General features: G+C 35.3%; 2 protein-coding genes across 9 annotated transcripts in view; one reads left to right on the top strand and one right to left on the bottom strand.

The window, feature by feature from the left end:
* The window catches only part of ZNF704 (zinc finger protein 704), an 83,684-nt gene extending 77,244 nt beyond the window's left edge, over positions 1 to 6,440 (top strand). For all 8 annotated transcript variants that reach the window (XM_039345516.1, XM_039345517.1, XM_039345518.1 and 5 more), the window contains one exon: positions 2,700 to 6,440. The gene's annotated coding sequence lies outside the window, so the exon portion shown is untranslated. The remainder of the gene's footprint in view (positions 1 to 2,699) is intronic.
* On the bottom strand, positions 5,114 to 27,010 carry ZBTB10 (zinc finger and BTB domain containing 10). Its single transcript, XM_039345514.1, has 5 exons — positions 25,989 to 27,010; positions 18,887 to 19,781; positions 13,451 to 13,588; positions 8,883 to 9,055; positions 5,114 to 7,657 (listed from the first exon to the last, which is right to left on the bottom strand). Exons 1-5 carry the CDS (start codon positions 26,970 to 26,972, stop codon positions 7,352 to 7,354), a joined length of 2,496 nt encoding a protein of 831 aa, XP_039201448.1. The 5' UTR covers positions 26,973 to 27,010; the 3' UTR covers positions 5,114 to 7,351.

Below are 27,010 nucleotides of genomic sequence, written 5' to 3' on the forward strand. Positions count from 1 at the left end.
TCATGACTTTTATTGAACAGCCATTTGTGAACAGAGTAGCAGCATATATACAATATAAGATGCAATTATCATTAACTGCATAATCAGGGATGATAGAAGCTAAGTTTGATCAAGATTTCCTAGTATGAGCATCAATAATCCTTTTTTGAGGTCCATAAAGATCTCTGGATCAAGTCACGTGTACCATCTTTTGTGGGAGAGTCTTCCAGACACAGATCTGATTTGCAATTTAATTGGAATTACCAGTTGAAAAGCTGCTTGCCCTAAGGCCTTATATATTTTTTCCAACAGTCAGTGAATGTTGGCTTAATATATTCAGTAAAGACATGACACAATACTCTTTGTTAATCTCTTTATTAATGGAAGCTTAACTGAAGTTCTGATTACGCTGTCACACTGCCATACTGCAGAATTACTGATAGTGTGAGTCACAGACTTCTCTCAACAGTGTATAGTATTTTGTTGCTATAACAAGCAGATCATTAAACCTGCTTTTCCTGGCACCTGTAGAAGTTGTTGTTTGTTTGCTTGACCCACGAGTGTAGAGATTAAAGTCAGTCATGGAAGCTCACTGGGACATTTTAGATCAGTCATTCTCAGCCTAAACTAAATTACAAGCTTGGTGTGTGTGTGTGTGTCTGTGGGTGTGTGGGTGTGTGTATGGGTATGGGTATCTGGAAAAGGGAGTGCTATGTATGATCTTTTGAGCTGCTGAAAGGAAGGGGAAATATATCAAATCAATTATAAAAATGTTAACTCCTCCTATTTGTTATTAAAACAATTTAAGATTTTGCCTAATTTTATGAAACTTAGTCCTGCATGATGCCAAAGATGTCTATTATCCAATGATCTACTTTTGTAATAAAATGTGATTAGTAGGCAAAACATTCAGAAAAGCAAAGAATCAGATTTAGTGATCAAAAGCATACATTTTAGTGACACCATGTAACGTCCTTTTCGAAGGTTAGCAGAATAAGAAAATGTTTATTTTCTTCACTTCTTCATATACAACACAGAATTTAGTTTACCTTGGTACAAAATTTAATAGCCTTAGTTTGTCAGGCATTTCTAGAAAACTATCATGATTATAGCTAAAAAGTAGAGAGCTTTTATTGCAATAGGGCAACATATAACAAAAGTAGTAAAGATATAAAAATGTTTAATGTTTAAGCCATGGCTAGCAATTCAATAAACCAGATTAAAGATGGCCTTCCATGCATACTTAACAGTTCCACAAAAACGATTCTCTCAAACAAGCCCTTTCTGCATATTTAATAACTTGATAGGTTTGTCCAGTTCTCAATCTACTGGATAGTATGTATGACTTTAGAACTTGAGAGCCAGACCTGGAGTCAATCCCAAAAGTCTGACCAGTGAAGATCTCTACGAGATTAAAATCACCAGAGATGATGACCACTGCAATTATGACTGTTTTACATTCATTAATTAAGCTTCCGATTCCTGATTATGCTGAGAAGCTTGCAAATAGTTTAAGGATTAGGCAAATGAGGAATGGAAAATAGTTGCTAAATCAGTCTTCATGTACCCTTCCTGTTATAGGAAGGGTACATGAACTATGACGCTTACATAAGATTTTCTCCCCAGTATTCTTAGAGATGCTTTTATTAAATGTTTTGAAAGAATACATGATTCCATTTCACAATAGGAAAGTTCATCTCCTTTTTCCCAACTTTGTAAGCTTCTAACTATAGTAGCAAATTCTAGGACTTGGCTTCAAAAACATTTGCAGCAGTTAAGTATTGTGAAAAGTTTTTTGGACTAGAATCCTCATTTGGTACATAAAATTTAGTTGATAATACTATAATCTCCAAAAGCCTATATCATGATAAAATTTGTTAAGGTTTCAACCAACTTTAGAAGAGGACAGGAATAATCTAGTCCAACTCCTTGCTCTGTACTAGATCCATTATAGAATTTCAAATTGGCTATTCAGCCTGTTTGAAGACTTGCACTGAAGGAAATGTACTTCAGACCATTGGCTGACAACTCTTAGCATAAAGAGTTCGTAAAGTGGCATTTAAAGCTAATATATAAAGTCTAATCTAAATGTGTCCAAGTAATTGGATCTGGTAGAAGAGAACAAGCCCACCCCCTTTCTCTATGTAACAACTCTTTAATATCTGAAGATTATTCTGTCTTGTTGCAGTGTTCTATTTTGCAAGTTAAACATATCCAGGTTCTTTAACTGTTCCTTGTTAAGACTTAATTCCAAGCCACACAACATTTTGGTAGCCCTGCTATGAATTTGCCTATCAGTTCAGAATGTGGTATCCAGAACTGGATGCAGTATTCCAAATGGATCTGACCAAAGCAGAGTGGAACAAGAGCAGAATCTGAATTCCATGCTGTTACACACAGAAAAATAGCATTTCCTGTTTTTAGCAGCCATACCTATTAATTTCTGTTCAACGTATGATCTTCTAGAACTTTTTCATGTTTCTGTCACTATCTGTGGACTTTAGCGTTAGACATGAGAAAATTATGCACCTAGAAATTTGCTTTTAAATTTTTCTTCAAAATGCTGATTTCTTCAGTATTACTGAATTATATTTTGCATTTTGCTGAAACCAGATAACCATGTCAAATATCTCATAATTACATGTATAATTAAATATGAAGATTAATGTTAGTACAATTATTGCAATATTCAGAATTAATACTTTTTTCCTATTACACAGATTGCTGAAAACCAGGACATCAGTTTTCTGCATAGCCATGTTTATAGCTTGTCGTGTGATCTCAACAACTTGAAATCTGAAGTCAATATGGCCTCTATTCCTCAGAAGGAAAAGGGAACGTGATCTCCAATATATTAACAACAAATTGTAGTTCAGTGAACTAAAATGAAAAGTAGTTAATTTTCCCTTATATAAATATCATCCTTTGAAAAGTTTCTTTAAATCAGGAAGTTGTGTTTTATACATGGTACTATTTTTTTTAAAAAAAATGCCTTAGAGATCTTAAGATTAACTAGGTTTTTTATTTTAAATAATATTTTAAGTATTTGTATATTCTCAAGATATTAAATATTAATTTCAAAATAGTTTTAATACTTTTCTGGTTATTAATGGATCAAATTCACTATCTGAAAAGAAATTGTCACAAATCAGTACTAGTGAAAAAAATCAGACTTGTATGGTATTCTTATTGACATGATTATATTTAGCACACAGCAAAACTGAGAGCAAATAAATTACTTTTTTTAAAAGTCAGAATTCTTTCTGTACTCGGCTTCCTATAAAGGATCAGATTCATTAACTCTTCACAATATCTCTAATGGTTAGTGCCATCTGAACCACCCCATTCTGCAGACATTGAGTCCAAATTACCCCATTTTCTAGAAAAATAAAGAGGGGAAATCTAAGCCTTTTGTACACAGAATGTACAAACTTACAGCAGTACCAAGGGAAGATCTTAGTGCCAGGTTGCTGTTGTACATGTTCTACACAATTCTCTCTACAGAAACAATTCAGTAGAGAATCTACTACTTAGTATAGCCATGAAAATGATTTGGAAGGGCACTTCAATTCCCACAACTTTACAAGCAGGATATCATTCTAAAGGTTTCGTTTGACTGCTTCAAAGATCTTCCCCTATTTCCTGTTTTTCTTCACAGGCGGTTTCAGCAGATCTTCTGTCTATACAAATGCATGAACTGTCAAGCTGAGAAAGGGTTTATATTGAATCACTGGGTTTTACATTTCTGTTCAGTTGGCAAATTGCTATGATTGATCTTTCCCTGCCCCAACCCCAATTAATTGCCTAGCCCTACTACTCCTTTTAGCAGTTCTACTTGGTCTATCTGCTAATGAACAAAACATATATGAAATATGAATATGTCAAAATCTAGTCAAGAGTCAAGAAATTAAGACTGTTGTGGGGATGCATATTAAGAGTTCCCAGGTTTTCTGGCTGACAAAACACTATTGCAAGAAAAGATAGTGACCCATGATTCAGCATGTTCAAATTAACAATACTAAGCAGCCTGCACATCCAGTTAGATGGAGCTGGTGGATTTCTATCATACACTTCTGCATAAATAGAAGCACATGTACCATGCTCTACTGGGTGCTAAAACAATGCACATTTACAAAAAGTATATTTTTAAAATATATTTTAAAATGTTATAAAACTCTGCAGACATATATAAAGGGAAACTGAAATTCAAAGGGGCTTATATAAACTAATTTGATTGAAAAAATAAGAAGGTAAGCAAATTTGTGATTTTAAGGCTAGTAGCCAGTCTAAACAAAGCAAATACATTACCATAACGCCATAATTCTTGTAAAGGTATAAACGAAGTCCAGAGCTAAACTAAGGCATATAACCCTTTAGTAGAGGGAGACTGAAGAGATACCATCTACATTTTTTCTTGCATTCTTAAATTGTACGCAATAGCTTAAAATATTTAGATACATTTTAAACTATGGACTTTATTCTTTTTATTATGCTTCACATATTTACACGTAACTTTTTAAATTACTATATTTTGCTTTAGTTATGTACGTTTTCATACCGTAACAGTGTATTTAGGAAATAAAGCTTGCTTAAATAAACATGCTTCTTACCTGAAGCTATTTTGGAAAATTGCTTAATAGTAGTATAGCTAACAGTCCAAATCCAGCTTAAACAAAGGTACTAGATAGATTGGTTTTTAATAGCAGTGCAGAATGTATCCCAGAGAAATCTAAGCCAATTTGAGGACTGATATGGAAGTTAGGATTCAACAATAACTGATTCTTAATCTCTGGTTTATAAAAAACTTTTTCCCAAAATATAAATTACCAATATTTTTCTTTCAATTAGTTATAACCAATAAAAAGATCAGTCTAGAGGCAACTACCATGGGGTATCAGTTTTTTAAAGTCAACAGTTTTCCATGATAAAATAATTTTGATAATGCTTGTGTTTTGTTAAAGGAATAGCCAAAAGGCCACACTTAAGATATAGTTCAAAAACAAAAACAAAGGCCTGACTAGAGATGCAAAATGCATAATAATTTATCCAAAGCCAACAAAAAATCCTGAACATGTCTACATTTTTTTCTTTTAAAAAAGATAACCCGAACAAATCACAACAATTCTGTAGTGTACCAAGTGTATATTTCAATTTACTGTATTTAATCTAACAACAGATTTGGTCATAATTTACCAGATATACACAAATGATTTAAGTAGCAAAAGGAGATTCGGTTTCAAGAGAATAAGTAAAATACATTAAGAATGTAAAGCCAGGTCCAGTTTAAGCATTAAGTGAATAGTATGTTATAATAAAGCAGATTTAGGTGATTTTAGGACAAGATAGGTAGATCAATTGTAAACTATTTTATGGGGAATAAATGGGATGGAAGAAATCTTTATACTATAACTTACATATTCACAGAGCAGAACATTTACTTAACGTTTAAAATACTTCCCATTCATATTATGTTTCCCCGCTATTTTCTACTTTGGACCCCAACAGAATTACACATTACTCATTTCAGTCTAGAAGAGAATAAGATGTATTCAGTTCTTAAAAGAAAACCCAAGAACTACTTATCTGTCAGGTTTACAGTGATGTGGAATCTACCAATGATGTATTTGGATAGAAAAGATTATACAATACCCATATGATTCAGTCTGTTTCATCCAGCAGAAACAGCGTCCAACATTAATCCATTGTTGTATTGAAATAAGGGATAATAAAGCTGTCTCTTTAAATATATTTTATATATATTTATATATATATATATATATAAAAACTTTGAACAGATGGAGCACCATTAAGATTCTATCTGTCAAAGCAATTAAGTTTACCACACAACTACCATAATTTAGTTCGCAGATATAAAATAGGAAAATATACTCATTTTAAAGTTAATAAACTCAAATATGGTGACCCTCAACTTATAATACAGTACTATCACACTGGCCTAGCTATGTATTATGATAAATGCTGTGCATATTTATTCACTGTGACATAGTAATATATTGAATGCAGTGTCTAAACTTCAGGTAGCTCACGTGCATTCAGGCTAGATGAAGCTGAGAATACTAAGCATAAAAAAGGTGCAATACCCTCCCTTCCCTCAGAAAAAAAGGCCTGAAATCATTGGTACAATATAACAAGTTTAGAAAAGATTTATGGCTACAAAAATTCAAGTTTCAATGTCTCATCCAAAAACAGAAGCAAAGAGCATTGGGGATAAATAGCTCCAGCAATTATACTAACAATTTTCTTTTTTAAAAAAAGAAGTTCCAGCAAATTAAGCTGCCAAGTTAAACATAGTTTGTTTGGTATATAAAAGAACCCCCAAAATAGGAGAGAAGCAAAGATTCAGTTTGTGTTTACTTTAATGAAAAGCAAAGGGGCACAAAAAAGTAGATAGCCTTATGTCTAATTTTTCACATAACAAAAACTAGACAAAAGCAGACAAATTGGGCTGGACTATTAAAATCAAAAATATCAATTACACGCCTTTTCAGATTCTAGGACTCTAAGCTTTGTGATGGATTGAGGTATACAGTAGTGAATAAAAGTAATAGCCAATAGAATAGTGCTAACAAAAACATAAATTAAAATATGGGCAGCCACGCCAAAAAGTGTCTAACATAAAGTTCTTTAAGTGACAAGGAGAACATTTCTTTCACTCCAATCACAATCTTCCTTGCAGTTTTAAGTCATTATTAACATTTGGTGAAAGAGCTGTAGCATTTTGAAAACTCAAAGTACTGAAACCTAGTAAGTCAGGAAATTAAATATCAGTGATTAGGTTTCCAGGACTTGTCAGCTATCATATCCTGACAAAATTAAGTCACACAGATTCATGTCATCCAGAAGCTGGATACTGAAACTATCAGGGGAAGGGCAATGGCAAGAGAGGTGAGGTAAAGCCTCCTTTTAGGAAACGCGAGCCACTATGCCAGACTAGCCACTTTTGTTCAAAAACTATGATTGGAATCAAGGGAGCCATCTCCAAAAATTGCAATTTATTTCATCCATGTTAAGAGACACATGAATGATTAACACAGGCATAGTTAGTACTATGCCAGATTAGGACCCAAATAGTAATATCCTATAAATAATAAAAATACATTTTTACTTTGATAATTGACTGTAGGTGTGAAGACTCTATATAATTCAACCAAATGACTGTACAGTCCTGTGCAAATATCTTTTAAAAAATTAATAATCTTTTTTTTTGCTATAAGGCTTTAACCCTATAATTTTCACAGCAACATAACTTTCATCCAGCCTGTACCATATTTTTTCCAATCCTTCAGTCCAAAAATTCAACATGGTCAGTCTGTATGACGTCAAAATAAAGCATCTATAAGATCAAATCCCCTCAGTCTTCTAAAGGCACACAGACTTCCCCAGATTCATCCCACCGAGTCTGGTCATTCTGTTCTTCTATATCATCAGGTAGCTCTTCATCAGCTTCCCCTACTTCATTTTCTTCAAACTCTTCATCTCTAGGAAAATCGGTGTCTTGTACCTGGTCTACTCCCTCTTGCGCTCCTGGCTGAGATTTGTCTGCACAGTCAACGCAAACACCATAACGCCGAGATCCATGTCTTATTCCAACGCTAGCTGCTAGCATGAAAATCTTCTTGCACACCATACATTTGTACTTCTTATCCTTTTTGTGAACCTACATTAAGGATAGAATTATTACATCAACAGGTTTAATATAGATTTATTAAAATTGATTTATGTTTTGTTAATTAATCCAAAAGTAAGATTTGAATATACTTGAAAGCCACAAATGGGATCTACTGCACCCATATCAAAATTTTGCACTTCACAAGAAATGAAAAATATAGGTTTTATTCTTGTTATATTTTTAAGCTCCTATTTCTGCTCCAGTTCCTTAGTAAGTTGAATTATAAATTATTGTAGAATGCAATTTAAAACCCAGTATCAAAATTAAATATTACTGATATGTCTCAATAATATTACTTCTTAAAGCAGATATTCAGCCAGCCTTTAACAAGGAACACTAATCTTAAGTTTCCTTCAGCTTTTGGGATTAAAAGGAAATAAATTCTGACACCAACTTTCTTGGCTTTTTAATTACCAAGTACACATTGTAAGGTGCAAAAAATCCCACACTGTATTCTCATTACTGAATCCGAGCATGAGGGAATATCTGAGATGCAGATTTGTATTTAAATTTGTATTTGTACTGAAACAAAAGCAGAGCAAGACTGTACATATTCATCTAAATCTGATTACTGGTTCAACCAGAGCAAAATCAGACCTCTATTCATACATTTAGTTTATCTATAATAGTAGTCTTCCTGAATAACGAACCAGGGAATTATTTCTATTTTTGCATTATGTTTTTGAAATATAGTATAAACACCAGCAAAACCATTTTTTTTAGTAAGTTATTGAATTCATCCAATAATTTCCAATTCCTGACTATTAATATTACCATAACTATTTTATAATAATAATGTATATATTAGTATTTAGAAAAAAACTGGGGCAGATTTTTATTAATTATCCAATTTATTAATTTTGAATGTTTAAACATATTTTACTGGATCCAATCTGGGTCGGTCATCAGGACTAGAGATTTAGTCTTCCTAGCTTTCGGACTCATGCTGCAGCCCATACTCAAGGAACTTCTCACCATTATCCAATTATAGACGTTAGTTTGTTTGTCCAGTAGGACAATATAATTCCAAACATTGCCACAGAGAATGCTGTAGTTTGAAGCAAGCTACTTATTTAAACACTTTAATTGTAATCTACACAAATACGACGTCAGTTAGCAGCTTAATTCTATATGAAACATGATATACCAAACTAATTCAATACATAACAAATCTTATTTAGTTTTATTGTAGCAAACTGTAGAAGTTACATACCAAGGAATGTCTTTTTACATGTTCTCTACGAGTAAACAGTTTTCCACAAATATCACAGCTGAAAGACCTCACTCCTGTATGAATGAGCAAATGTCTCTTTAGTGTTCTTCTATATTTGGCTACATAGTTACAGTGTGGACACTTCAATTTATTCATGATTAGAGAAGAATCACCTAAAGATCCAAACAAAAGTGATTTAATAAGTTAACAAAAATATTTTTCAAAATAGGATATAAAATAATATAGTATAATAAGCGTGTATGTGTATGTATATGTGTGTATATTGCCATTCAGCACAAAGCTAATCTCTGCATAGCCATAACACCCAGATTTATTTCACCCACATACCTCAAGTATGTTTACATATAACTACAGGGAGGGGAAAAATATTTGATCACCTGCTGTTTTTGTACGTTTGTTCACTGACAAAGAAATGATCAGTTTATAATTTTAATGGTAGGTTTATTTTAACAATGAGAGACAAAATAGCAACCAAAAATCCCAGAAAACCACATTTCAAAAAAGTTTTAAATTGATTTGCATTTTAATGAGTGAAATAAGTATTTGACCCTTTGCAAAACATGACTTAGTACTTGGTGGCAAAACCCTTGTTGGCAATCAGAGGTCAAACGTTTCTTGTAGTTGGCCACCAGGTTTGCACACATTTCAGGAGGAATTTTGTCCCACTAGTCTTTGCAGATCCTCTCCAAGTCATTAAGGTTTCGAGGCTGACATTTGGCAGCTCGAACCTTCAGCTCCCTCCATAGATTTTTTTATGGGATTAAGGTTTGGAGATTGGCTAGACCACTCCAGGACCTTAATGTACTTCTTCTTGAGTCACTCCTTTGTTGCCTTGGCCGTGTGTTTGGGGTCATTGCCATGCTGGAATACCCATCCACAACCCATTTTCAATGCCCTGGTTGAGGGAAGGAGGTTCTCGCCCAAGATTTGATGGTACATGGCTCCATCTATCGTCCCTTTGATGCGGTGAAGTTGTCCTGTCTCCTCAACAGAAATACATCCCCAAAGCGTAATGTTTCCACCTCCATGTTTGACAGTGGGGATGGTATTCTTGGGGTCATAGACAGCATTCCTCCTCCTCCAAACACGGCAAGTTGAGTTGATGCTAAATAGCTTGGTTTTGGTCTCATCTGACCACAACACTTTCATTCAGTTCTCCTCTGAACCATTCAGATGTTCAATGGCAAATTTCAGAAGGGCCTGTACATGTGCTTTCTTGAGCAGGGGGACCCTGCAGGATTTCAGTCGTTCACGGTGTAGTGTGTTACCAATTGTTTTCTTGATGACTATGGTCCTAGCTGCCTTGAGATCATTGACAAAATCCTCCCATGTAGTCCTGGGTTGATTCCTCACCATTCTCATGATCATTGAGACTCCACAAGGTGAGATCTTACATGGAGCCCCAGACCGAAGGAGATTGACAGTTATTTTGTGTTTCTTCCATTTGCGTATAATCACACCAATGTTGTCACCTTCTCACCAAACTGCTTGGCAATAGTCTTGTAACCCATTCCAGCCTTGTGTAGGTCTATAATCTTATCCCTGACATCCTTGGACAGCTCTTTGGTCTTGGCCATGGTGAAGAGTTTGGAATCTGATTGATTGCTTCTGTGGACAGAGTCATTCCTTTTTTTTAAAAAAATAATTTTTTATTTTTCCAAACTCTCGCCCATACATATACCATGATATTTATCAGATGTTAACATACATTCTTTTTACATTCATATATAAGATACTTTTAATAAAATGAAATAAATACATACACGACTTTTGGTGTTGCTCACCCATTTCCCTTTTCACTGTATCCACCCTCCTTCTTCTCTATCTTTTTTCTCCCTTTCTTCTCTTCCCTACTTCCCTCTTCTTCCTCTCCTCTTCTCTTTCCTTCACCACTCTCCTCCTCTTTCTCCCCACTTCTCATCTTCTCCTCCAACCTTCCTACTTCCTTCTCCCCTCCTTCACTCTTTTCTCTCTCCTCTCCTTTCTTCCCTCTTATTCCTCTTCAGATACAATTCAGGGGTAATATCTCCAAATTTCCCTATCTGTATTATATACAATAATTTTCTCTTACATTAATCTAACCTATTTATCTAACCTTCTTGGTATATACTTCTATAAATATTTATACAAACTCCAGTTATTCAATACTGTGTCGTCTGGGTCTCCCTTCTTATCTGCTCGTTTTTCTTCCATCTAAATTGATGTTAACTATCTTTTAACCGTATTCTCTTTTCAGCCAATCATAAAAAGTTCCCCAGATTTCATAGTAGTCTGACTCTGTCTTATCTTTAATTGTCATTGTTAGTCTATTCATTTCTGCACATTCCAGTATTTTCCCAATCACCTCTCCCTCTGGGGGGGGGGCTTTCAGTGCTTTCCAATTTTGTGCAAACACAATCCTGGCTGCCATAATTATATGAATAATTAAATATGTTTTCTCTTTATTGTAGAATACCCAACAGGAATATTTCTGGTCTTAGTTCTATACGTTGTTGTATCATCTTTTCTATCCATGTTCTAATTATATTCCAATACGTTTTAGCTTCTACACACGTCCACCACATATGGTAGAAGGAACCTGGTATCTGATGACATTTCCAACATTTCATAGACCTGTCCTTAAACATTTTAGTTAATCTTTCTGGAGACAAGTGCCATCTATAAAACATTTTATACATATTTTCTTTATACGCAGTCGCCATTGTCAATTTATAGTTTCTTTCCCATAGTTGCTGCCATCTATCTAATTCAATTGTGTATCCAAAATTCCTAGGACAGAGTATTCCTAATCTCAGCTCATTACCTGTATAAAAGACACCTGGAAGGCAGAAATCTTGCTGATTGATAGGGGATCAAATATTTATTTCACTCCTTAAAATGCAAATCAATTTGTAACTTTTTTAAAATGTATTTGTCTGGATTATTTTTGTTGTTGTTATTCTATCTCTCATTGTTAAAATAAACCTACCATTAAAATTATAGACTGATCATTTGTCAGTGGACAAATGTACAAAATCAGCAGGGGATCAGATAATTTTTTACCTCACTGTAGTTCATTCACCTTCATTTTTAAGGCGTTAGAATTATTTGACTCTTTGAGACCAAGGTTAAAGAGAACAGCAATTTACCACATGATCGGAACAGGTTAGCAAAAGTGTGATTTCTAACTGTTTAACAACAGCCTGCATACAATAGCACACATGGTACTTTCTTTAAAAAAATTACATTTTTAAGGTAATCAGCAAAAGATTGGTGACAATTGCAAATAAAGTGTTTCAATGGCTTGAAAATGTTTATGTAATTATCCTTATCAAATAAACAGAAAATATACAAATTAGAAATTTTCTAATGCAAAGAGAAAAATGTCCCAGACAGAGTGATTTCTGCAATCCTCTAATTTGTAGAGGAAGATTTTCAGAAATGTTTCTGTACAAGATTTGCCAGAATGCTAATACAGGTAGTTCTTGATTTACATAACTTTATTTAGTGACCGTTCAAAGTTATAATGGCCCTGAAAAAAGTGATTTATGACTGCTTTTCGTACAACTCTTTACAACATCCCCCCCAAAATTCAGCCATTTGGCAACTGACTCATATTTATGACGGTTTCAATGTTCCAGGGTCATGCAATCTCCTTTTCTGATCTTCTGATAAGTGAACTCAATGGGGAAGCCACATTCATTTAACAACCGTATTATTAACTTAGCAATCGCAGAGATTCACTTAGCAACTGTGGCAAGGTTGTAAAATGGGGCAAAACTCACTTAACAACTATCTCGCTTAGCAACAGAAATTTTGGGCTCAATCGTAGTCATAACTTGAGGACTACCTGTACTAATCTTGGCAAATAAAAGGCCCTCTAAGAGAATCAATCACTAATGCATTTTTATATGTAAAGACTGCAAGTTCAACCAAGCTTTTAGGCAAAGTATATCCCTGGAGATACCATTCTCAATCTAAAATGCTCAAAACTCTATGCTGTCCCATTTATCCACCAGTTTAAATTAAAATTATGGATCCTGTGATTTTATAGTTCTAATTGAAATCCAAATAAACACATCAAGAAGTTTATTCATCATTAGTATACATTGCAGATGAATTGTACCAAAGTTTCAAAACTTTTTTTAATAGTACCAGAAATTCAAAAAAGCACATTTTTGAATTGTAGCAGAGTTTAAATATATTTTTAAATTGTATGAATGAATGAAGGTAAGGCCACACATAAGATTAGATCCTCCAAATTCTGGGACATCTATAAAAACAGATTAGGAAAGCTTTTTTTCAAGTTTGAGGGAAGCATTCCTTCACAAGAAATCTTTAGTAGAAAGGAAACATATGCCAGGATCTTTGAGATTCTTATCATCTGCGGATCCGCAAATTATCATTCAACAATAGTTATTTTGCTTATTTAACAGTAATCATTGCAGATTCTTTCTATGCAGTTTGAATTTTTCAGAGAATAGTGTTCACTTCGGATACATTACAATTATATTACTCTTGTATAAATAGAAAATATAGTTTGAACAGAAGTTAATAGCTTTTCTCACCATTTTCCCAGTTTTCTTTTGGCCAGGATTCAGGTAGCAATCCATATTTGAAATCATTTGAAGTCCCTGGTAGTAACCCAAACTTGAAATCATTGGTGATACTAGGAAATATTCCAAACTTGAAATCATTTGAGGTACCTGTTATAAGAGATTTTTTTTAAAAAAAATTATACGTTGTAAGATGTATACAAAAGATATAATATTAATGCAAATAAATAAGCACCCATATTGTATATATAAAACAAAGACAGCAGTCCCACAAGTAACCTAGCCCTGTGCAATAAGGATTTTACCTAGGCATACTGAGATTCAAGGTGAAAAAGTGGTAATTAAACCTTGTATATGCTATATACATTAATTTTACATCTTTGAGATGCTTTAAAACACTCTATAAAACTTGACCTGAGTTAATTTGAGTATGAGTAGTAATTTGAGTAGTACTTAATTTGAGTATATGGTTCTATGTACTACATACTGAAACTGGAAAACTCTACATACAGTTCTATATTCAACATCCACTCTAATCCAACTATTTCATAGAGGAAACAAAAACAGATCATGTAAGTTTTAACTTCCTGTTTCTATGAACTTTCTGTTTCGCTATCATGACTGACCAGAAGAACTTTCAGGGGCAGAGCAGATAGAAGCATCTTTTGGTTGGCAGAACCTAAGAAAGTTATGATAGGAAGAGCTTAAAATGATGGAGGAATAGGGGAAATTTATAAACCAAGACTCATTATGAATTTTGTTTACTGAGGAAAACTAAGTTACAACAAGCTCTCCAAAATGGATCTGTTATTGGGGCTTTAAAAAACCTTAACAAATAAAATGAAAATTACAGTTAAAAAAGCAAATCCCACATTGTCTACAAATCTAGAAAATAGATTGAATCAAAGCAAGATATAAAAAAAACAATGCCTCCTAGAAATGTCTTGAGCTAGATATTACTAGCAATTATTTCCAATAGCTATATTTCAAAATCATTCAAATCTACCAATGCTGGTTAGTATTCTAAAATCAAAACTATTAGTTCTTTTAAAATAAAGGAAAAATGTCCCCTCTCATACAAGCCTCAAGACGTACACCAAAGTTACTGTAGTAAATAATTGTTTCCAATATTCTTTTGCAAAAGTTTTAAATACAAAGTCCAATGTTGACCACTGGGCTATTAGAGAGCTTAGTGTATTACAATAAATAAAATTTGAAAATGGCTAAGCAATAGCTAAGCAAAAATGTTACCTTGTTTTTAGACAGTTTACCTTGAATTTATATTATTCACTCATAAATTAACACTTTAAAAGCTCCAAATCAACTCTCATATAGTTGGCCCTGAACTAACTGAAATGGAGGAATTACTTTTCTCATATTGAATAACTTTAGGTATGAAAAAGGAAACACTTTGGAATTTACTCGTATACTCAAAACTTCTTCATAAATAGGTAAGACCCATACGAAGCTCAAATAATATTCAGTAAAGATATTAAAGGTAAAGATAAAGTTATACAAAATGCAGAAAAAAAGCAAAAGAGCCAAAATAGTTTCCCACTATTTAGTACACTAACTCTCACCAAATTTAACATAACAGGATAATAGACTATGGCCTAAATCTCAAGTTTTAGTTTATCTAATTTATTTTGACTTCTTCCAATTATTAATAGAAAGTAATTAAAATATTAACTTGGCAATCATGGCTAAAGTAAACAAGTCATCATTTAATTTGAATGTCTGCCCAGAAACAGTCAGGACTGCTTATCTGGGCAAATGTGTTATATGACCCATTTGTCAAAGAGATAGAAGTTGCAATCTATTTCCAACATTCTTTCAGCTGTTCTTGGCACTTGTATTCAGAGTAGGTCACAGGAATGAAAACCTGGAAACCTATCTTCACAATCTTCAACTAATGAATTAGTGGAGTTAGTTGCAATAAGTGAATGAAGAATGAATATTGATCTTCCTCTTTTATTTTCTATAACCACCTTATATTCTAAATATCTCTCTTCACTAATATAAAGAACAAAGAAAAGGAAAAAGCATTGGCTTCATTTCCCTAAAGCATAACAATTTAGTACGATTTGGTTAAAACATCTCTCTCCCAACAATCATTACAGCCATATATATCTCTTCTGCCTTTAATAGAAATATAAAAGTTGAAATAAGTGGCTTCATGTACATGTATCTCTCTGGGGGAGCAGTAAGTAATTTGCCATTACAAGTAATCCTCAAGTTATGACCAAAATGGACCCTGGCCAATTTTACAAACATGTTGCATCAATTACAAAGTAAATGCTGTGTTCATTAAGAAAACCCATGGTTCACTATGGGCGTGGTTTTGCCAAGAACCAAAGTGTTGTTTTTTTGCAAAACCATTGTAAAATGTGATCATGAATATGGAGGACACCTTATGAACTGGGTCATAAGTCTCCTTTTTCAGCTTCAATGTAACTCTGAATGGTCATTAAGCAACTGATCATAAGTTAAGGACTACCTGTACTGCTATCTGATTTTTTTTATTCTCCAATCTAAACTATAGTATTAGTGCAGAATTCTCTGCGGATTTCTCATTCAAGTAATAACCAAGTCCTGCCCTCCTTACCTTTCAAGCCCAGAGAAGCTTGATTAAGTGCTGCTGTTAATAGAGCAGCTCAAAGGGATTGGTTATTCATGTACAGATGATATAGTACAGTGGTTCTCAACCTGTGGGTCGGGACCCCATTTGGGGTCGAACGTCCATTTCACGGGGGTCGCCAAACAACGCAGTCCATCATTTTTTTCTCCCTTTTCCTTAGCTGTGCTACTCCTTTAATTCTATTGGCTTTTGAAAGCCAATAGAATAGACTCTCTTGAATAGAGTCTAATTCTATTGGCTTTCAAAAGCCAATAGGAATTGTCCAGGCTGTCTCTGCCCTGCTGAGCCCGCCAAAAGTCCCATTCTGCAAACGGCGCTGCACCAGTTGAGTAGTCCTCGACTTACAACCGGTTGAGTAGTCCTCGACTTACGACCGGTTGGGGGTCGCGGCATTAAAAAGGTTGAGAACCACTGATATAGTATATATTGATTCCAGACTATAGAAGCAAGAAAATTATTCTAGGTATAAAGAGGCTAGTGTTAGGAAATAAAAAGAGGGTGCAAAGAAGGACAAAAGCAGTTGGAAGCTTAACTTTGGTGCCAAACTTTTAATCTTTATGGTTTTAATTGATATATGTATTATGTTGCTGTAATGATGCTATTTTGATTGGGAACTATCCAGAGTTCGATATAAGATGGGTGACTATATAAATGTTTTAAATGAGTAAAATAATTTTAATTTTCTTGTATCTTTGTTTCACAATTAATATTTTTTAACTGGAAGAGCAGTGAAAGGATTCCTAAACAAATAACACTACATTGTTTGGTTAAAATTTACTTCAAGGATTTCAACATATTTTCATTTTCAGTTTAAGCTTCCTTCTCTCTCCCCCCCCCCCCCGCAACTTCGTATATTTTGGTTTGGAATATTTATAATGTATATATCTGGGATGAAGGACAGCTGTATTCATTGATGCCTTTTTCTTCCTGGCTTAATTCTAAGGCAGGAAGAAGCAAAGCACAAGTATACTACTGTTTTATAAAGGTAGTCCTGAACTTAAGGCCATTGTTCAGTGTTGTTTGAAGTTATGACGGCACTGAACAAATGGACTGACAGTCATGTAATCGAAATTTGGGCACTGGAGCTGCATGCACTTACAACTGCAGGGGTACCTCAACTCCCTCCCACCCACTCTACATCTATACCCTTTGTGAGGTAGCTGCTGGCTGCACAAGGTGTCTTCCCAAGGTCTCTCACACAGGAGTTTCCTCACAAGTCTTGAAGAAGATGGTCTCATGTGGCAGCAGTTGCCTCAGGACAGGCACGCTTGTCAGCAGTGGGAGCAAGAAGATGGCAAAGTCAGCTGGGTTGGTGTATAGCATGGGTCTCCCAACCCCTGGGCCCCAGACTGCTAACGGTCTATGGCCTGTTGGGTACCAGACTACGCAAGCGGCAGGTCAAGAGCGTGAAACTTTGTGGAGCCAGAAAGGTTGGGGACCACTGGTATATAGGGTAGTAGAGGTGTTGGCATGCAGTTGCAAAGATGGCTGAACTGGGGCTTCCCAGGGTGCAGGGCCTTTGTACAGTGCTGCTCAGCAACATTGTGCAAAGTCGTTTCCTGGCACACTGCAACTCTGGGACTGCAAAAAGTTCCAAAGTTGTGTACTAGGAAGTCCCTTTGGCCAGGCTTTGCAAAGTACAAAGGAACTTCCTGGCACACCACAGATCTAGGGCTTTTAGCAGCTATAAAGGCCATGAAGTGCCAGGAACTCCCTTTACACAGCACCAATCCCAGCCTCAGCCTGGCCTAGCAATGTAGCACAAAAGGGCTACATGGCATGCTGCAGCTGCAAAAATGTTGTATTTCCACAGCTTGGCCACACCAAGAAGCTTCCTATCCCCCTATTTTCTAGTCACTGTCATTTGGCAGCCCTCACTTACAACAGTGGCTATTCCAGTTCCCTGCCTGGCCTGAGAACATAGAAAAAATATATATATCTGAATTCAAGGCTCTTTTAACTGTAGCCTGGTAGTCTACTATTAACTTTTTAATATATTTCTAGATTTGCTTTGTTTCCTGTTTTTCTCAGCTAATTATACTGAAATGTTTAAATCCTTCACGGATAGTACAATGTACCCTTAAATATTGGTTTTGTTTTATTTAAAAGCAGTTACATTTCTAAATTATAATTAGTCCAAAAATACAATTCTATGTGCCATATATATTACCAAACTATTAACAGTTAGGATCTGATTTCAAATGCTTCACGTTTTGAGTTTCCCCAAATGCCATTCTTCTGTTAGTGGTAGGCAAATAAATCAGATTTCAAAGATTTGAATTTTTTTCTCTGAATATGCTGGCTGTAACACAAATATGAAAAGAACACGAACTCTGTCAAAAGCAATATTACCATATATATGCCTGCACTCTGCATATCGTAGAATACGCTAATATTTCAAAATTGAAGGTTTAGAATATTTAGAACTACTGATTCTATAAACTTCTAAATAGAATTCCAATTCTAAACATAGTTACAAAGAAACTATTTTAGAAAGTAAGTTTAGCCACTTTAGTATAAATGTGTGACTTTAGCTCCATCTTTCTCTCTATAGTAGTTTTTATAATCCTGCAGTAAAACCAATACTGCTGATCATCAATCTTCACAACTGAGATTTATTCTATATCTTAAAGCAGCTGTACATTATATGATCCATATGTAAATGACTCAATGGTTTCAAAATCACAAGAGAAAAGGATGCTTTTGTATTTCAGAAGAAATATTAAAAAATGTTAGGATATTAAACTTTGGAAAAGCAACTTTCTGTTGCTTTATTAATTATGTTTGATATCCATCATGCCAGCATTTACCTGCTACTTCTTCCTTGATAAACTGCAGATCTTCTTCTGGATACTGTACTGAAGTTTGAGCAGCTGAGCAGTCTTCTAACGGCTCATCGTTATTGGGTGGTATATTGTAAACAAATCTTTTTGCACCTGGGTTTTTCCTCCTCGTTTTTCCAGGTTCTTGAAGCGATTGTCCCTGTGAACTCATATCATTCCACACAAAGACCTTCCCTTCACCTTGAGATTCGTTTTCAGCCATTTCGGGTGAGCTGTCCTGGACCCAATCATTAATTTGGTAGTTTTCAGACTGGCTTTCATCAATGCAGTAGCCATCATTTTCAGTTTTTATGTTGCTTGCCAAGTTAGTTAGATTTCTTGTAGCCCAAAAACTAGCAACTTTCTGATCCCTTGAAGATAACCCATCTCTACTCACTGATCTTCTATTATAATCCACAACTACAGCTTCTGGGGCTTCTGATTTTATGCTTATATTTAAGGCATCTTTGATAAAATTACGACAGGATTGCACAACCTCTGTCATCTGAAGGTAGCTGGCCACTGACATAACTTCAATTGCATTCTGGCTTGTAAGCACAAGATTACCAGAGTATAGAAAGTCCAAGATGACAGAGAAGCCTTGAACAGCAACAACATCTAAGTAGGTAACAGTGGTTTGGTTACGATTTTCTTTGTTTGTAAAGCAATACAGAGTCTTGAAGAAACGGCTGCCTGCAACCAGAATATTTTTGTGAGCTCTGAAGACTCTTCCACTCACCACAATATTGACATCACAGAGAATGCCCTTTTTCCTTTGCTCGTTTAATTCTTGCAATAGTTGATAGCAGTAAGAGTTCTCATTTGGCCTAATATTATAATCACAATCTCTCTCATTAGCCAATTCTGATGTTAATTCAGATTCCTGTAATTAAGAGAAGAGGGAAGAAGATTATACATTTGAGTTGAGGCTTGACTGGTTTGAAATTCTAAATACTTTTAGGATTAAACAACCCAATTCTAAAATATTATTGTTGCTTTCTTTATAATATTTTGTAGTTTAGTCCACTGCCATATATTTCTAGTTCAAGCACATACTGAAATTAATTTTACAACACACAAAATATGTACAAAGGACATACAATTACATTACACTAATTTCTCAGGGCCATTAAAACTTCTGCTATTAATTGGAATATAACTATTTCATTGCCATGTAAATACTATGTAAATGTCCTTGTGCAATTTGCAAGATAAAAACATCACTGTGTCCTTGCTGAAATATCCCATCATAACAATGGATAAGACTAGCAACTCTAGAGAAATATATATGAATTTGAAATATAAATTAGCCACTGCCTAGCCACAATCTGTATCTTACCTTTTTTGTCTCCTGGTTTTTGTCTCTTTCCAAGTCACACCTCTTTAAATATTTGGTGCCTACTTAATACCTAACATCTTTTCTTAAAATTATACCTCAAAGTTACCTCAATTATTTTCTTACTTTCCAGTTTGTTAACCATCCTCACCATCCTTTGCATTGCTTCAGTTTGTCTGAATCTCTGTAAAATGTGATTTCAAGAACTGAGCACAATTCTTGAGGTGGACTCTAAACATGGGATTTTTACTTCCTGTATTTGGAGAACTATTCCTACTAATACGACCTATATTTTTAAATGTCTTTTCAACAAGCTCCTTAAGACATTCAACTCATATTGTACTACAATTCAAAATTCTTTTCACACACTCTACCACCAAGATAGGTATCTCTCATGTGATACTACTATACAGGTATACTATAAAGCCAGAAACTGAACAAATACTATCTAACCATACTGTATAAGAATGTTGATAACTGGAGTACATCTAATAACTCTCCTCACGTGCATTACTTCATAGCTCACTGATGAATCCCCTAATTTACAAAAGTGCCTTCTTAGTGAAGGAATCTTCCTCAGATGCTATGTATTTTATTTTTAGCATTTGGCACTTAGACACATATACCTTTTGTTATTTTTGTATATACTTTTGTTATTGTTGGCAATTGTTTTCAATGTTATTTTCTTTCCCAGAGTCACTTGTGGAGCTGGGTGGCCATACAAATTGATTAAGTAAATAAATGCATAAAACAATTGTTCCTAAATTGGAAATCTCATGTTTACTGTAATCACAGTAAGACAGACTACCCCTGACCTTGGTCTAGAAGATACAGGTGATGCAGAACATGGCAGTAAGAAAAGCAACAATTCAGATTCAAAAAGTGAAATGCAATTTGGCATGTGCATCAGTGCTCAAGCAGCAACTGTCAAGAGAAATGCCTTATAGGTTGTATGTCAGTTGCAAAGAATGGCTGTGAACCCAGGAAAATCTGCAGCTGTTTTAAGGTGGTCCTGACCAATGCTATGTCAACAGTAAAGTATCTGAATGCACAGACCTAACGGTGATGCATATTACCGATTTGCACTGATAGTTGGTTAATTAATACTGAACAAGATTAAGGTTTCTTCCCTAGGATATTGGTGCTCACTGAAAATTAAAAAAAAAACATTCCAGAAGAAAGCAGTAACAAACATGGTAACATTTTTAAAGACACTGTGTTAATACAGTGACTAGAAGTTAAGATCAACTTGAATATCCTTAAAAAAAAACTCTAAATAACTTATGACCACAATGTCATTACTATACAGACTTAATCAACTATGATAAAAGAATCTTGTGTGTCTATGTACAAGACACATAGTATTCAGTTACTAATATTAGAACCACAATTCATTTGTGGTTGTATCAACTCCACTTTTGAGGGCACTAAAGCAATTTTTTTCTTTCATTGTACTCATACAATATGGGATAATGGCCTCAAGATGCCTCCTCATTTTTCCATATTAAAATTAATTTCTGCTCTGGATTAAAATTTTCATTATTCATTTGCAATATTATTTATTTCAAGTAATATTGAAATAAGAGAAATTTTACCAGTATTATGCTGTATCAATACACTGATTCCCTACTGCTGTTTATTATGACAACTATATATGTTTCCCTTTTGTTTTTGCTATCCTCCATTTAACCTTTCAGATAGCCTAGTGAGGAATAAAACAGAGCATCTGTAGCTAAAACATATTTTTCTGTTCTTCAATTTGGGGCCTTCAAGATCTTTTGGTACTAAAATTCATAACTTCTAGACAATGTAAAGGATACAAGCTTTTTTTGGGGGGGGGAACTACTTCACATATTAACCTATACATCAAATCACAGTTTCAATATCATTAATCAAAGAGTTCATTCAATCCCAGTTAACTGATATATACCATTTTCTGGTTAAAAGTGTTAAACGTATCAGGCATTATTATCCATTCCATAAGAACCAACCTTTTTTTAATTCTAATAATCCAGAAGCTATTTTCCAGAAAATAGCTGTCGTATCTATTCCAGATTTCTACATAGTCATGTATGACATAAATATGAAGGAAAGTTTGTTACTATCTGCTCTTTAGTTAAATACATTCTGGATTTTTAGTGAAGATACTGTTCCTTCAAGGTGTCTGATACAAATGGGAGGATTTTAATTAGCTTAACAACTTAATCCCTAACCTGATTTTCAGACACAAGCCCTAAGATTGAAGACTTATACCCTACATCTATTTTAAGGAATCTTAAACTGAAGAATTAGATCATCTTCTTGTGCCTATTTAAAATATATCCCATATACTCAGCTTCCTGAAATTTGTTCAGCATTAATATGTTATAAGGAATCTTTAAAAAACCAAAGTATTTTCAACCATTTTGCACAGCCTAAAAAATGTCTACAATCACACATCTAATCTTTGAAGAAAAATGTATTTCTTAGGGTATTCATGCAATCTTTTATCAAAATAACTTTTAAGGACACAGCCTAAATATAATGCAAATTATACAATCATGTTATATTATCAGTGATACTTTCCACGTAATTCAAAACTGCTTCCATCACAAATCAATGTATATCTCAGTTTTGAGTATGAAAGTTAAAACAGCTTCTCCAAATATCAAATATAATATTTCTTATCAAGTGTTATCCTGCAATTTAAAAAAAACCTGTTGATGTTAATATAAATTCAGGCCCTAATTAAATACAGGGAAGTATTGCATGCTAAGGGACATACACAATGCATAGAAAATAATCTAATATTGTTTCAAACAATTGAATATACAATTTGGATGTTAACAAACAAATGTCATTTGTAATTTGAGAAAGTTTTTTTTTAAAAAATACACACTATAATGGTTAAAGATGGATACAATGGAAACTCACAAGGAAACCCACAAGGTTTAGGTTTACTGTTAAAGACCACAAAAATCCATGATTACTGTACCTCAATCTTGTTCACAGCAATCTAACTTTGGATCTGGCATTGTGTGAGTTAATGTAGGAATATAGCAAAAGAGAACATGAATTTAGCAAAAATATTCCATTTTTCCTTTGGATTCTAAGTACAGTACAATAACAAATGTATATTAAATTACACTGAGAAATACTTCACAAAGTTCAGGGCAATAGATAATGGCTTGCTCTCCTAAACTTGAAATAGATCACACTTCACCACCAGTCCTCCCATCTTTCTAAGGCAGTGCTTCTCATCTCTGGCACCTTTATGATGTGTGGACTTCAAGCTCCAAAATTTCCAGAATACTGGGAATTAAAGTCCATACATTATAGAGTTACTAAAGATGAGAAACACAGTTCTAAAGAAATAAACACTTGAGTGATTATCTCATCCTTCCTTAGTACCTCTCAGTAATACCCATAGCATATACCTAAGATACAATTAGTCTTGGAGAAAGTGGGATATGCTGAGAGAACAGCAGCAATTTGTGTGCTGTTGGCTGTCTCTGACAAGGAATGAGGAGATATTAATACAGTGCAGTGAATCATAAGAACTTAATGCTAACAAGTAAATAAATTTAAATCGGCAAGAAAAGTTACTTAAATCATTAGTTTAGACCAAATTTCCTATTGAAAAAAAGTATTAAATAATGGTCACTGACATCAATGTTAATATAGTACTGAATAATGTTGTTTACTTATTACAATTACATTAATTGTAATCCAGCACCAAACTGGGGAATCCGATTTATATGATTTCTCATAATCTTGCTATCAACTTCGGTTTTCTATTTTTTTTTATGTTTTATCAACATTTTCTTTTTCTTTTTTATAAATAAAGGAAATCGCTTGAAATATTCTGAAGACAAAATAAGACCTGACACTTTACTGAATGGGCCAACAGAATTTAAATATTGAGACTATTTTTAGTTTTTATGAGAATGTTTTTTCAATAGTATATGGTATCTTTAATCTTTGCATAAAGATTAATTAAAGATACCATACAACATTTTATTTGTTAAACAGGCAAAACACAATTTAAGAGCTTTTTTAGTTTTAAAAAAAAGTATTTTCAGCCACTCTGGTGTGTCTGCATCATATTCAGAACAAAAAAGACTCTCACCATGATATTTTCTAAACTATATTGCTTAAAAGAAATAATTATAACAAAATATAAGAAGGGACAATGGAAATAGTGAAAAGAACAAGGTAAAATATTGGAACTTAAATGGAACATCTACACAACTTTAGAACAAAACTGGCTTCTATTAGGATAGAATGCTCAGTTTAGATAAATCCCCAAAGTTATGATGTTTCTTTGGATAACATTAAGACTAGTCTAGACTAGCTCATATTTATATCTGGGTAGATGGTTGATTGGCTATAAATTCAAAATGATCTAGTTGTTCAATATTCAAATGCTGAATGCAAAGTCTACATTCACGTATTTCTTGCTGTAATCTCATTTCTCAATCTATCCATCTTCAAAAGTTTATTATTAAACTAATGTTTCCAGTTATTTGAAATGTAACAACCTTTATCACATTTATTTTTAGATTTTTATTTTGCCTTTCCTCCAGTGACTCTAAGTGGACTATAGAAACTCTCTTCTATTTTTCTCACGATCACTTTGTGGGGTAGAGAAATAATGGATGGTCCAAAGTCCATTCATGAACTTCCACAATTGAGAATGGACTTGAATTTGCATTTTTATCCAATACCGTCCTTAACCATTATACCAAGACAGACTCTTAGTTTTAATCAGAAGGAAAATGGAAACATAGCTAAAATTTGGGAAGTTTATATGCAGGTTTTCATATGAGGAAATATACGGTAATTGACTTTAGTCTCATTTTTTGCATCTGAAGTGTTGTTTAGTGAACTGTTTACTAAGTAGAAAAATCCATGACACAAAAAGTAAAAAAAGAACCCTTAGGATTCTTAGTAACAGAAAATTTGGGATACTTGAAAATATCAAGAATTACAAAACAGGTATATAATGTGCCAGGTTCAATTCTAAAACAATATACATGAGTAAATAGAGTGAGAACAGAACACCTTGTTTGCACCTCTTTAACAGTAGCAGTCTTTTCTCTGGATCCTATAATGCCAGAAAATCACTGATGTTTTGAAAAGTTAGATAGGTAGAAAGTTTTCCCCCCAAAACAATTTTACTTGGAGTGTAGTGCAAGAATGTATTTCTCAAGAACTCTCAAGATTTTTGAAAGATTTATATCATTACATTTATAGATTTTCCCATTATGAATAAACCTCACTGTATTATTTGAATGTATTTAAATGGGTAAAAAGGATAGTTTGCACCACATGGTATAATACAATGCCAAATACAGGGAGTACAAAATATATTAGACCTTACATTCACCTACATTATACAAACCAATTACAGATACTACTGCCTACCTAGATTTGTACCCCCCTAATCAATGGAAATAATTGCATTAAGAAACATTAAAGGTAAAAATTATTGAACCTCAAAACTGTTACAAGCCACCCCTTAAACTTTTCGATCAAAATTGCTGATTATGCTTCCTTAAAATCAGAAAGCAGAATAAATTCATTATGGGAAGAACATGAGCCAGGATTATAATATGCCCTCAAACTCACACAATGCTTTAGAAGCCCTTTAAAGTAATTCATACAAGGCACACTCCTGACAACGAGACCATCTAAGGAAAAGAGGACACCAAGTCCGCGACTGCTTTCCCCTACCACCACTGCCTCCCTCCCCCAGGCCCCGATTCAACTCACCTGCTCAGCAGTGACTGGCTCATTGAGACGATGCTCAGCTGACAGATGATGCCTGAGAAATAGGGCGCGTTTATAATTGCGGGTACCCTTGCAGAGATCGTCGTGGCCCCTGCTGCTGCTGTTGTTGCTGCTGCTGCCGTCTGTAGAAGAGGTGGTAGGGACGGCAGCGGTGCACCAAGCACAGGACACTAGCCCTGTCTTCTGACAGTACTGTAGCCACGGGAACTCCTTAAGCCAGCAGCTCTGGAAGGAGACGTGCAGCTTCTGCAGGAGGGACTTGGGCCGGGTTGCCAGCGGAAAGTGTTGGATACTCTCCCCCTCCCCCGCGCCTACGCTGTTGACCTCCGCCTCATCCCCCCCAGACCGCCTGCTGCTGCTGCAGCTGCCGCCCTCTGCGCCGCTGCCATCACCCAGGCTGCCCCCCTCGCCGTCTTCCTCGTCCTCGCTGCTGTCGCTCAGCGACCCCCCGTCCTGCACCAGCTCTTTCCCCTCCAGCAGCCCCTCCAACTCCAGCTCCTCCTCCTCTCCGCCACCACCCCGCCCGTTCAACGGCCGCCGCGACCAGGCCGCCCCGTCGCAGCCATTGTTTGCTGCCGCCACCAAGCCCCCACCACGGAAGGCCAAGGTCCGACGATTCCTCTCGGCGAACATGGGGCCGACCGGGGCAGCGACGGATGTAGCAGCGCTCGCCGAGTCCGAAGGAGGGGTCGGCGAGAGCTCTTTTCCGGCAGTGTCCGAGGCCTCCACCTCGGCCACCTCCAGTTCCACAGTCTCTAGCTCCACTTCCTCCTCCACCCCCTGGCCGTTCAACTGCTCGGCTTCCTGACGGACCCAGGCCTCGCCCTGGCCACTGCTGCCACCACTCCCGCTATTGCCGTTAGCTGTCGGGCCACCGCCACCCCCTCCTCCCACGGTGGCGGTGGTGGCGCTGACCAGGCCTCCCCCACGGAACGCCAAGGTCCTGCGGTTCATCTCGGCGAACATGGCGGGCGACCGCGCGCCCCCCCCCCGCCCGCTCCGGC

This window comes from Crotalus tigris, unplaced genomic scaffold, assembly GCF_016545835.1.
Source record: "Crotalus tigris isolate CLP2741 ecotype Arizona unplaced genomic scaffold, ASM1654583v1 scf7180000017952.28453644438:3035480, whole genome shotgun sequence".
Lineage (NCBI taxonomy): Eukaryota > Metazoa > Chordata > Lepidosauria > Squamata > Viperidae > Crotalus > Crotalus tigris.

Excerpts from the sequence above, each read along its gene's own strand:
- ZBTB10 (XM_039345514.1), bottom strand. The coding sequence starts at position 26,972 with ATGTTCGCCGAGATGAACCGCAGGACCTTGGCGTTCCGTGGGGGAGGC. Across the intron at positions 13,589-18,886 it reads TATCAAGGAAGAAGTAGCAG|GTACCTCAAATGATTTCAAG; the intron begins GTAAATGCTGGC and ends CTCTTATAACAG. Across the intron at positions 9,056-13,450 it reads AAAAGAAAACTGGGAAAATG|GTGATTCTTCTCTAATCATG; the intron begins GTGAGAAAAGCT and ends TTGGATCTTTAG.